The sequence below is a fragment of the Schistocerca serialis genome, chromosome 3, assembly GCF_023864345.2.
Source record: "Schistocerca serialis cubense isolate TAMUIC-IGC-003099 chromosome 3, iqSchSeri2.2, whole genome shotgun sequence".
Taxonomy (NCBI): domain Eukaryota; kingdom Metazoa; phylum Arthropoda; class Insecta; order Orthoptera; family Acrididae; genus Schistocerca; species Schistocerca serialis.
Genome location: NC_064640.1, coordinates 231,331,534 through 231,345,095, shown reverse-complemented (window position 1 = coordinate 231,345,095; position 13,562 = coordinate 231,331,534). Strand labels below are relative to the sequence as shown.

Below are 13,562 nucleotides of genomic sequence, written 5' to 3'. Positions count from 1 at the left end.
ATTAGAACATTGGTTCGGAAACTTCACAAGGCATAGTGCGAGAAAGCTATGAGTGCAACCAGAAATAGCAGAGGGCCAGATAGTGTATTCTGTTAGAATGTAAGTACGCAGGGCGAGATGATTGTAGTTGTCTGTCAGAGGACATGCAGAGAGTGCTGCGTGTTCGCGAAGAAATGGACCTTGTGAGTTGTGGGTGGAGAGCTGTGAGCAGGTGTGTGTGCGCAGACGACCCCGGCGCCAGCGTCAGCCCACCTCGGATGAACGACGAGCCTCGTCGTGACGACGAGCTCAGCTGGCGGCGCTTCGTCCACGACAGCCGCTCTCCAGGTTCGCTGACGACCTCAGTTACAGTTATCACTGACTCTTACTAACCGCCCCTGGTTTGCAGATTGTGCCATTTTTGGTCTCTAATATACAGCGTGTTCATTTTAACTGAAGACATTGAAATATGTAGAAAAGGATACATCGAATAAAAAAGTTGTAATTCCAACTTGTTTGTCTCGGAGGGAGACATCCAACAACACCGCACTCAACCCGTCACCTCGCACCATGGATGGGTGGCGGGGAGCATCTTTTAAATCTTCAATGGGAACCTCCCTTTTTTTATTGTAGATTACGATTCTACTGCAAAACCTACACACGTTTTATCTGAAGCATTTTCATCGTTTCGCCGCCGATGGTGCTTTAATTGGACGAATAGAAATGGGTACACAATCGTAATTTACGCCATGCTTCTCAAAAGCCCTTGATATCCCCACCTCCAAGCTGCGAGTATAGGACAGACCAGTATTTCATAATTGTTAATGGGAAACCAAATTCACAAGGTTGCATCCCTCCGACATATCGAACACCGGGCTACTTAACGCGCCACCGTGGCCGTGTAACAGGCTTCCACATATCATAACAGGCAGTACACTGCTACTGGAGCTCACGTATCGTGCAAACGTAGAACAGATAGCAGCCATAAACATTACAACACATGCGCAGTGTTTACTGCCTGCACACCAACTTATCATTTGGAGAACAGACGTGCAAGTGGACGATAAATGTTGCGACCACAGAAGAAGAAATTGAAATGATCCTGATTTACGGAGAGTGTAGGAGAGATGTTAGGGCTGCTGTTGTCTTGTATGCCGAGCGTTTTCCAGAGAAAGCTGGCTCTCGTTCGTTCTTTTATAAAGTTGTGAAGGCCTTTGTGTCTGTTGGTGGCCTACAGACCTGCAAAAGGAATCGAAGTAAACGTGTTACAGGAGAATCTAGTGAAACAGCTGTATTAGCGGCAGTGCGCCACAACCCACGGATAAACACTCGCCAATTACACCGCAATTTCGGTATGTCCGAGGTAGTATTGTCACAATACTGCACCGTCATAAGTATTATCCATACCACGAGCCACTGTATCAAGAACTTCATAGCACCGATTTTCATAGCCGGGTAGTGTTTTGTGAATGGTCACGTCAACAAATGCAAATGACCTCGACTTCCTTTTCCGAGGTACTATTTTCCGATGAGTTTACATTCACAAACTACGATAGCGTTAACCAGCATAACATGCATTACTGGAGTGTAGACCATCAACGTCCTTGGTTGGTTAACGTATAGTGTGGCATCATGGGCAAGAAACTCATTGGTCCGTCTTTTATCGACGGCACGTTGAATGGACTCAAATATCGAAAGTTTTTTTGGAACAGGAACTATCTGTACTACTGCAGGATGTTGCCTTGGACGTTTGACAACGTCGGCGGTTTAAGCATACGGTTCACCAGTGCATTACGCAATTGAAGCACAGGAGGTATTAGCCCGTGTTTACACAGGTCGGTGGATCGGTATAGGTGGCACTATCAATTAGCCCGATAGGTCGCCGGAATGACGTCGCCCGATTTCTTTTTATGGAGTATTTAAAGGTGAGGTGTACCAGAAAGTGCCAACAGGCCGTGAAGACATGGTCGACCGCATCAGAATCGCCTGTGCTGACATTCCCGCAGATGTGCTTCTGTGCTGTGTGTGGTCATTTGAAGAGCTGATCACTAAGTGTGTCAAAGTTGGCGATACTATGTTTGAATATTTGGTCTAATTGGAAAAGTAGAGTAGCGTTCGCCTCCAATCACGGCAACAGTGGCACGTCGAATAGTCCATTGTTCGATACAACGTTACGAATGCGATTTCCAATTACAAGTTATGATATACTGGTTCGTCCTACCCTCGCAGCTTGGAGGTGGGGTCCCACGTGCCATTGGATATTCAAGGGCCATTGACTGGTAGGTCGTAAATTATGACTGTGTACCCATTTCTATTCCTCCAATTGCAGCACATCTGTAACGAAACGAAGAAAATGCTTCAAACAAGACGTATGCGGATTTTGCTGCAGAATCGTAATCTGCAATAAAAAACGAGGGTTCCGGGTGTCGAGTGTGGTATCGTTGGATGTCGCCCTCCGAGGCAAAGAAATTGGAATTATCACATTTTGATCCGATATTTACTTCTCGAGATATGAACACCTCATACAAAAGTAACCACCTTTTCATATAACAAACGTTGCATTTGGTTCCTCGTGACTAATCAAGTAATACTGCTTGAACTTGCTCGTTTCTTCTGCTTTTTTCCTCATGTAATGCATGATATGAAAACTGTGATGTCCTCATTTTCGTGCGTAATAAAATTCTAACAAAGATTCTAAAGAATGAACACATTCCTAACAGTAGAAAATCTTAGGCTACATGAGGGCATGTGTGTTCCTAATAATACTAATACATTTACTTTGCTGTCTAATCCAGCTGCACACTATATTCTCCATCTCACAACTTTAACAAATCATTTCGAAAGAAACTCTCAAATCACAGGATGATTCAAAAAGATTCATCGAATTTCACAAGACTATACTTTCCACATGAATGAACACAGAAACTTAGTGTGAGTCCTAACTCACACATAGGACTACAAAGAAACTTATTTTCGAAAGAACTTTCCTTGTTTTTCAAGGGTATATGTTTTACATCCATGCACATACCACCTTTGGATGCTTTTTAGAATAAAGTTTAAGATCAAAATTGTAAATACATTTTAAAGATGTTCAATGTGTCCTCCAACGGACGTAAGACGGGCATCTAGAAGTTACTGCTTACACTGTTGTTGCTATGCGGCATCGCAGTTCGTCCAATTTTATTGGGAAGGATGCAGATACAGTCTTCACAAACACAAACAGAACAAATATCACGTACCGTGAGATCAAGTTATCTTGGGGGGCCAATGGCGCAGTGTGTGATCCTTACGTTGCTTCCATTTGCGACTTCAGTGAAATCAAGCGGAAGCTCATTGGAGGGCAGGGTGAAGGTTTGTTGTGTTTTTTGATGAAAGGTGGTTCTGCCTCGGAGCAGTGATGGCCGTGTGTTGGTTAGGAGGATGCCGGTTGGGACCTGCAACCAACATGTCTGCGTACTAGACACACTGGACCTGCACCTGGAGTTATGATCTGGGGTGCGATTTTGTATGACAGCAGGAGCAGTCTCGTGGTTATCCCATGCACCCAGATTCCAAATTTGTACGTCAATCTGGTGTTCCGATCTGTTGTAGGCGCAACAGTATACTCTAAAGATAATCACGCTGCACAGTTGTAACTGAAGTGCACCCGTTTAAACGTACAGCGCAGAACCTTTTGAGCACAGACAAAGAAAACCAAAAATGTCGCCTGGGAGAAAAATTGGTGTAGTCGCAAATTATTGTTCAGTGAGTGGAGGAGGAGATTAGTGTTTAACGTCCCACCGACAATGAGGTTATTACAGACGGAGCACAAGCTCGGGTTAGGGAAAGATGGGGAAGGAAATCGGCCGTGCCCTTTGTCAAAGGAATCATCCCGGCATTTGTCTGAAGCGATTTAGGGACATCACGGAAAACCGAAATTAGGATGGCGCATTTGGGATTCCATTCGTTGTCCTACCAAATGCGAGTCCAGTGTGCTCACCACTGCGCCACCCCGCTCGGTATTATTGTACAGTCATTGGGGGTAATGTCATGAACGATAAACTTAAAATCCTGACCGGCGGGGTGTGAGCGTGGAGTTGGGGGTCCCGAGCGAAGGGTACTTTTTTAGGTTTTCCTCGAATATCTCTAAAAACGCGGCCTAGCGAAAATATTTCCCAGTATAAAATTAAACTACATTAACTTTCCTGCAAAACAGCTCCTATTCATATTTTCTCTAGGACTAATGGTTTCCGCGTTGCAAGGGATGGAAAAATCTCAGATCATTAAAAAGTGTTTTAATGGTGTAAAATTCGTGTTCATTAATAAGTGAAGTAGGTTAGGAGCAAATATTAAATCTATGTACCACATCTAAGTGCAGTCCAACAGTAATAAGGGATAAATTGTGTCCTGGAGGCGTAACAGAATGGAAAGGCACACTATGTCACAACAAGAAACTACAGGGTATTTAGCACAGTTATATCGTCCCTTCTGCAGCTCGTCTTACAAATCACTGGCGACACAGTGGGTGTTCTTTATCCACAAAGTGTGTTAACACTACACTGAATACAGATACCACATGTTAATAATACAAACGCAAGAAAAGTATCTAGTCAGATACTGTGTAAATCTCTGCACACTGTTCAACAGTGCCACAGGGAAATTTATTCTTAGTCATATTGTACAGCTGTAATGTTCTTCCGGGAAAGGTGGCTTCTACAACACGAGCGCTGCTCGCTTTTCAGTTTACAGACGGACTATACCTCACCAGCGCTACCTGTCCAACGCACTCAGGTAAGTGGACAAAGTAACTTCACTGAGCTGGTGGTTATATAGTGGAGTTATTTGCAATTTATTAAGTGAGTATTTATTTGCAGTTGTTAATTGAGCTTTTACGGAAAATACGTTCCTGTAAACAGCGGCTGAGAAGTGCTTATAATGCATTGGTTGATCTGTGTTGCAATATCTGAAGTTCCATAACACTTAAGTGACTTCCTACTACTACAGACGGAGCCAATATAAGTCTCTGTATATCTCAGATATTGGGTGAGCTGAGGCTGGACGATGCACTTGACAGACTCAAACTGCAAAAAGTACAGGGTGAGCACAAAGTCTGGCCCTGATTATAAAATTTTATAACAGAATAATCGTTTGACATAATAAGTTACATTTGATGCCATTACATAGGTTAATGTTACTAGTTTTTTTAAGACCACTTACGTTAGTAAACCTCAACGTGTGCTCCCTTGGTAGCTCGGAGAATGTCGAGGCGGTATTCCAGTTCCCGCCAGGTGTTTCGTAACATGTGTTCTGTCACAGCACCCACAGCTGTTTGTATCCTAGCCTTCAGTCCGTCGACGTCAGCAACTGGGGTGACGAAGGCTCTCTCCTTGATATAGCCCCAGAAAAAAGTCAAGGGGCGTAATGTCTGGAGAGCGGGATGGCCAGGGTGTTGGGCCGTTCCTCCCAATCCACCGATCCGGACATTACTCCCCTCTCCAGACATTACGCCCCTTGACCTTTTTTCTGGGGCTATATCAAGAACAGAGTCTTCGTCACACCAGTTGCTGACGTCGACGAATTGAAGGCTAGGATACAAGCTGCTGTGGGTACTGTGACAGAACACATGTTATGAAACACCTGGCGGGAACTGGAATACCGCCTCCACAGTCTCCGAGCTACCAAGGGAACACACGTCGAAGTTTATTAACGTAAGGGGTCTTAAAAAAAACTAGTAACACTAACCTATGTAATGTCATCAAATATAAATTATAATGTCAAACGGTTATTATGTAATAATTGTTATGATCAGGGCAAAACTTTGTGCTCACCCTGTATTTCAGCCTTTCATAATGGGAAAAATGAAACTAAAATTGTCAGATACATATTAAATACATGTCAGACTTGGGGCAGAGTCTTCAATGTGGTAGACGGTTGACAGCTCCATCTGTCTAGCTTTATGTTGATTGAGCACTCAACAACTGCAAATAAGCTCTCTAATAAACTGAAAATAGCTCCACTATACACATTAAACACGAGCTCAGGGAAGTTATTTTGTATACACACTTGAGAGAAATGGACAAGAAATGCTGGGGACGTATAGTTTGTCTGTAAATGGAAAAGCGAGTAGCAATCGTTGTGGGAAGCTGACACTGCTGGAAGAACGCTACCGCCGTACAGGATGTCCAAGAATCAGTTTCCCTCTAGCACTGTAGAACGATGGGCAGAGAGTTACATAAGAGGGCTTGCTGAAAAGTAATGCCTCCGAATTTTTATGTGAAAACTCTGAAGGCTTTAACAGAATTTTGCGTCGATTTTTGGTAGAACACCATTATAATAAATGAAAAGCATTAGTTTGCTTTTGCTCTAAGTATTACTTTTATTTTATTTTATTTTTGTTTTTATTTACTGTTCAATTTTTTTCCTTTTTACATTGCATTACCAACACACTGTCAAAGATGTTACTTACTGTATGTTTCTACTTCAATGTAGACGTGTAACTTCTCTTCCAATGTCGTTTACAAACATTATAATTTATTTGGTGACAATACTCAAATGGTTCAAATGGCTCTGAGCACTATGGGACTTAACAACTGAGGTCATCAGTCCCCTAGAACTTAGAACTACTTAAACCTAACCAACCTAAGGACATCACACACATCCATGCCGAGGCAGGATTCGAACCTGCGACCGTAGCGGTGGCTCGGGTCCAGACTGAAGCGCCTAGAACCGCTCGGCCACATTGGCCGGCTGACAACGCTCAGTAAATATCTGATGATGACCTTGTAAGCCAAAAACCAGTTAACACAATAAACGTAATTCAGTAGAACAAAAGTAGACTAGTGCTTTTCGTTTATCTTAAAGCTTTTCCAATGAAGGAAACATTACTAACATTCTACATCTTTATTCTTCAAGTCTACATATTTATTTCTCAACATACTCACCCTGGCGATGAACAAATTTCTCCCGACAAAATATTGTCAGTGTAAAATGTTTGACTTCGTTGACGGAGCCACAGCCTCACATCTGCTTGCAGCGCTACATAAATATCCAAGTGAAGTCCTCGAAGGCGTTCTATAAGTTTTGGAAACAGATGAAAATCGGATTGGACCAAGTCGGGACTGTATGGAGAATGATAGGTGACTGTACAGGATAGCAGCCAGTCAAGGAATGTTTTAGGAAATTGGTTTAAGAAATTTATTTCAAAGGCCCAGTGGAATCTTTACAAGTTTTCTCCCAGAGTAATTCACGCCATGTCTACGTGACACAAGTCGCTTGTCTTTCAAAACCGAGGCAGTTCTGTCCAGTTAAAGCTGCTGCCAGGAGACGCCCTGAGCCCTCTGCTGAAACTGCTAGCGAATTCACGCCATTTATTTTAGCCATTAGCGCGCGCGGGATACTGATCACGTGTGTGTACGCCGGAGCGTCCTGCGGAGCAGAACACACTTGCTTCTCTCTCTTCTAATCCAGACCTCGAGCAGAACAGACGTCTTTTTGGAAGGCAGAGCCACTGGTTCTGCTTTCAGGACCGGCCACCAACGTAAGTTAACACGAACCGGTTCCCCTTCCGTTAGCAATTGCATCTAATTGTTCGACCTCCTAGACTGGCCTAACCCTGCTAACTTCCGACCCTAGGCGCGCCCTTTGTACTCCGTATATTTAAGTATATCCTCTTTATTGTACTTAATTTCCTGTTTAGTCATTTAACGGCAGCTCTGGATGCCCACTATCAAATCCTGACCTCTCGACCTGCTGCACACTGCCGCCACGAGGCATATTTAACAACCGTCTTCCCCTTCCCTTCTATTTTATATATTAACATTGGTGTCAGAAGTTTCTCTCCCCATCCCCAAACCACGTACTCTTTTGCAATTTGCGTCTGAAGTGGGATGTAACAATTATCTCTCCCCTTCCTGGCACGAACTCTTCTACATGACACTGGACCCAAGCCGTCGGATTGTTGCAGATGTCGCAGCATTCTGCGTGGTCTGACATTGCCGTGCTGAAGGGAAGAGTACTCTATGTGTGGACGAACTCTTTGAAATCGAAATTCGATTGCAGCACGCTGTTTCTCACGCACCGTCATGTCACACGCTAAAATTCGAAGCCCTCTAGCCGCAGATACCTTCAAATATGTAGATGTGAAAAATAAAGACATAGTATGTTAATAACGTTTGTTTCATTTGAAAAGTTTGAAGAGTTTTCACATAAATGATTCGTAGACATACTTTTCAGCACGCCCTCGTATAAGTTTTTATTGCGTTGTATTGTTAGCAACTCATATCTGTATTCAATGTAGTATTAACACACTTAGTGTGCGATGAGCATTGTGTCGCAAGTGATTCACAAGGCGCGCTGCGGAGGGGTCGGTCTAAGTGTGTGAAATCCCCTGGAGTTGCTTTTTGCGACGCACTGCGGCAGAGTGAATACGGAATTACCGACTCGCTCTACGTTTTGCGCACCTATGACGGAGGGAAGTGCATGAGCACAATCCAGCGACCTACATTACCTCACGTTTTTAACCTCCAGTCCTGCCTTTCCATCCTGTTACACCCCCAGAACACAATTTATCCCTTAACAAGGTTCTACTGCACTTGGATGTGGTAAACACGTTTAATATTTGTCCTTAACCCATGTTATTTAGCAATATACATTAATTTTATTCCATTAAAACACTATTTTAACAAGCTACCATGTCCATCCCCTGCAACGCGTGAACTATTAGTCCTAAGGAAAAAATGAATAGGACCTTTTTTAAGGAAATTTAACAGGTTTCGTTAGAATCCGAGGTTTTCGAGATAGTCAAGAAAAACTTAAAAAAGTAATATCCATCCCCCCACCCCCCACCCCGGCACCCTGTCCCCACGCTCACGCCCCACCGGTCAGTATTTGTATTATGTTGATCATTACACCCCCGCTCCATCGATCAAAAATTTGCGACTACTCGAATTTTTTCTTCTAATTTGCGTTCTTTGACTGGACTGTTTGTTGTATTTTCGCCATCTCGCCTTGAGGTTAGTTTGGAAATAAACTGGGCAGCGAGCGAGCTACCTGCACCAGGAAGATCTCTCCCGGCAATTTATACCTGGCGCCAAAGCAAAATTTTAGTTTCTATTTATCAGTTAAAACTTACTCCAAGTTTCTATCTTCATTAATATAGATAATATAGTATTGAAAAGCCGAGTAAATATTCTTGAAACATCCTGCGCACTAGCATCTAGGCGTATAATTAGGAAAAGAAGAAAATGGAAAGATAAAAGATGAGTAATCAAGGCTAATGACTATTAAGAGAGACCTTCAAATTGGAATTGCGTCATTGGAACTGCGTAAAGTTCTTTGGATATGAGAGCTATAGATCAAGTGTGGTATTCGTCGAGAAGGACAAATGCAGCCTTGCAGACCACTAAGTCCCTCTTTTTTAAACCTCTGCACAATTCTTTCGCACGAATGGAATTAACTACATCTAGAACTCTAAACCGAGAAAGGTGACTCAGTGGTTAACAAAATAGACTCGGATCGGAGATGACGCCGATTCAAATCACAGTCTGGCTATTCACATTTAGGTTTTCCGAGGATTTCACTCAATCGCTTGTGTTAAACCTTAATCTTCTTTCTTCCTCAGAACGCTTAGATCTCATTTTACGGAACATATTATGCTACCAAGCATGCCCTCATCAAAAGTTTTGTTGCTGGGTATAGTTTGTCTGAATTTGTTACTTTTTTGAAACCTGTGTCTTCGGTTCCAGATCTTTGCTGATTTAATGGTACGAAGACTCTTGAGTGATAAATATTTGTAATTGAGCTTCACTTGGCTATGCAGCTATACTTAGGAAATAGGCACTTATTTCTTGACTATATTTATCTTTCAGGCAATAGTATAATGCTTTGACACCTGCCATATAAGAATCGCCATCAGACAATACACGTTTTAGCAGAAATAACTAAGAAAAAGAAGGTAGACGTCCAGGTCTTTACCAAGGTGTACGTTGAACACAGCGTTATCATGAAACAAAATAACATACTACTAATTACAAAAATTCTCGTTGCAGGCATCAACAGCGTTTTCACTGTACCTTTGAATATCAGGTAACACATATAAAGCTGCGTTTTTTGTGTTAACAGAATTGAAAAAATGGCAGTGTGTTTCACTCTGTGTGAATAATATGTATTCTGTTAACATAGAATGGTAACATAGTACTGCTTGACTAATTGCTCACATAAGAATTATTTATTTTGAAAGAAATAACACATGATAGTCACAGATCTGATTCGCTAACCTATCCTCATTTTAACAGTCTAGATTGTTACAGGCAGCACCAGAAATTCCAGACAAATAAAAGTGAAGCATTTGTCAGCGCGCATGTTCGTCTGAACTTCACATTGCTTCAGTGCCTGAGTTCAGATTGTCAGTTGTATTACCTTCCTCGCCGGCCCCTGTGGCCGAGTGGTTCTAGACGCTTCAGTCTGGAACCGCGCGACTGCTACGGTCGCAGGTTCGAATCCTGCCTCGGGCATGGATGTGTGTAATGTCCGTAGGTTAGATAGGTTTAAGTAGTTCTAAGTTCTAGGGGACTGATGACCTCAGATGTTATGTCCCATAGTGCTCAGAGCCATTTGAACCATTACCTTGCTCTCCTCGGGGTGGGGAACCAGCATCCAAATTGATAATGAGTAGTGGTAATGAATCTGAGTCATGGTGTGACTATCCGTTTATCACATACGCTTCGAATATTATTAGAGGTTATGGTCACGCTAAGTGCAAGAAAGCGTAAAAGGACCGCTGCTGATTACCGTCGATCCCTTCTGTTATCAATGTAACACTTCACGGAGCTCTAGTTGCCACTCATAGCCAGTGTGGCACTGAAGCTTGATATAGCGACATTATAGTAGTAAAAATTGCTTAAGCTGAGAGTAAACTATAATTTATTGGACAACGGTAGCCGTGGGGCAGTTTCCGAAGTGCACTGCTTTTCATACATTCAGTTCCTTAAGAACTAGGGACACAATAATTGTAGGGCTTGTGCAACATAGTGATATAAATAAACGACCAAAGGTTCAAATGGCTCTGAGCACTATGGGACTCAACTGCTGAGGTCATTAGTCCCCTAGAACTTAGAACTAGTTAAACCTAACTAACCTAAGGACATCACAAACATCCATGCCCGAGGCAGGATTCGAACCTGCGACCGTAGCGGTCTTGCGGCTCCAGACTGCAGCGCGTTTAACCGCACGGCCACTTCGGCCGGCGAAACGACCAATGTTTCGTACTAAAAGGAAAGGATTACTGGCTCACGAGTTCAATTGTAAAGCTTCTGTATTTATTACCATCGAATTATGCATTCCTAAGGTACTTTCCCCCATGGTGACTAGATTCGGAATGACTGTTGGAGGACATTGTTGGACTAAATATCTAATGAATATTCCCCACAACTTAACAGCGTTGCCAGCTTAAATAAATCGCATTGCTTCGTCATCTGCAAATCTTTGGATAAGTAGTTATTACTGATAGTACTCGCAGCTCGTAATACTTACAAAGCGACATAGGCACAGGTGTTACAAACACGGAGTCGTAAGGCGCAAAGAGAAGTTCTAATTCCCTTTCGGCAATCCTGATTATGTAACCCCGGCTTCCCTAAATCACTAGCGTCAAACTGAAGGATGGTTCCTTAAGTCTATGGCCGATATCTTTCAGCACCATGTTTCAAAAAACTAAATTTGTGCTTCTCTTGTGAACTCGGCATCTTCAAGACCTTAAACTAAAATCACCCTTCCTTCGTGAAAGTGAATATCGATTTTGATGTCCATTGGTGCTCGGAGGAAAATGCCAGTCGTCGCCCAGAAGACATAGTACAGCATAGTCTGATACCACCGTTCCAGGCCACGCAAAATCATTTCATAAAAATTTCAGATGACGAAAATCAGTTACATATATAAAGCATATTTTCAGGAGTATGGAAACGTTTGTCGCGCAATCATTTCTTCGCAGTGACACAATTAACATTTTAACATCTAACTGCAACATAACACTCACAAACTAAGTCAATAGTTTTACCGAAAATGTTGTGCTATTTTTTATGCCTGGTCGCTGCTGTATTGCGGTTTGGCATGTATTCAAGTACTGCAACAAACGAGTAATGCCTTTAGTGTGCACGTTACCTAAGTCAAGATATCATAAACCTATTCTGAGTTCAATCCCGCGTCCGGCCATCCTGATTTAGGTTTTCCGTGATTTCCCTAAATCACTCCAGGCAAATGCCGGGATGGTTCCTCTGAAAGGGCACGGCCGACTTCCTTCCCCATCCTTCCCCAATCCGATGAGACCGATGACCACGCTGTCTGGTCTCCTTCCCCAAAACCAACCAACCAACCAACCTATTCTGAGCACTAAGTAAGTAAAAAAATAATTTAAATTGATGAAATATGATGGTATCGGCGGATAAATACGATACTGCAATGTCTGTGTTCAGGAGAACGACAGAATGCTCCTTCAGCGATGTCAGTCACCGACTTTCAATTAAAATGTCCTCTCCTGGACGGGAATTAAAATGGTTCAAATGGCTCTGAGCACTATGGGACTTAACTTCTAAGGTCATCAGTCCCCTAAAACGTAGAACTACTTAAACCTAACTAACCTAAGGACATCATACACATCCATGCCCGAGGCAGGATTCGAACCTGTGACCGTGGCGGCCGCGCGGTTCCAGACTGTAGTGCCTAGAACCGCTCGGCCACGCCGGCCGGCTGGACGGGAATTACATAATGTGTGTACGAGTACAAGTTTTGGTGCAGTAACGACGCCATATGGAAGTTTGGGCGCGGCCGTGAGCGCTGCACTGATAGCCAAAGCGCTTAAGGCGAGCGCTCGCGTAAAGCGGGAAATTCGGGTTCGAGTCCCGGTACAGCACAAATTTTCACTGCCATCATTTCCTAATATAGCTGATGGTTGTTCGATTTCGCATCTGCGAATACACAATTGGCCATTAAAATTGCTACACCACGAAGATGACTTGCTACAGACGCGAAATTTAACCGACAGGAAGAAGATGCTGTGATATGCAAATGATTAGCTTTTCAGAGCATTCACACAAGGTTGGCGCCGGTGGCAACACCTACAACGTGCTGACATGAGGAAAGTTTCCAGCCGATTTCTCATACACAAACAGCAGTTGACCGGCGTTGCGTGGTGAAATGTTGTTGTGATGCCTCGTGTAAGGAGGAGAAATGCGTACCATCACGTTTTCGACTTTGATAAAGGTCGGATTGTAGCCTATCGCGATTGCGGTTTATCGTATCGCGACATTGCTGCTCGCGTTGGTCGAGATCCAATGACTGTTAGCAGAATATGGGATCTGTGGGTTCAGGAGGGTAATACGGAACGCCGTGCTGGATCCCAACGGCCTCGTATCACTAGCAGTCGAGATGACAGGCATCTTATCCGCATGGCTGTAACGGATCGTGCAACCACGTCTCGATCCCTGAGTCACAGATGGGGACGTTTGCAAGACAACAACAGTTCGCAGACCATGGCTGCGGTTATCCTTAACGCTGCATCACAGACAGGAGCGCCTGCGATGGTGTACTCAACGACGAACCTGGGTGCACGAATG

At 43.4% G+C, this 13,562-nt stretch overlaps 1 protein-coding gene across 2 annotated transcripts in view; it reads left to right on the top strand.

The window, feature by feature from the left end:
• The window catches only part of LOC126471574 (protein turtle homolog B-like), a 434,642-nt gene that overhangs the window by 284,889 nt on the left and 136,191 nt on the right, over window positions 1–13,562 (top strand). Inside the window, exon 4 of one of the 2 annotated variants that reach the window (XM_050099798.1) lies at window positions 226–327. The exons of the other annotated variant lie outside the window; for it this stretch is intronic. Coding sequence (XP_049955755.1) covers window positions 226–327 — 102 coding nt within the window. The remainder of the gene's footprint in view (window positions 1–225; window positions 328–13,562) is intronic. 2 annotated transcript variants of the gene reach the window in all.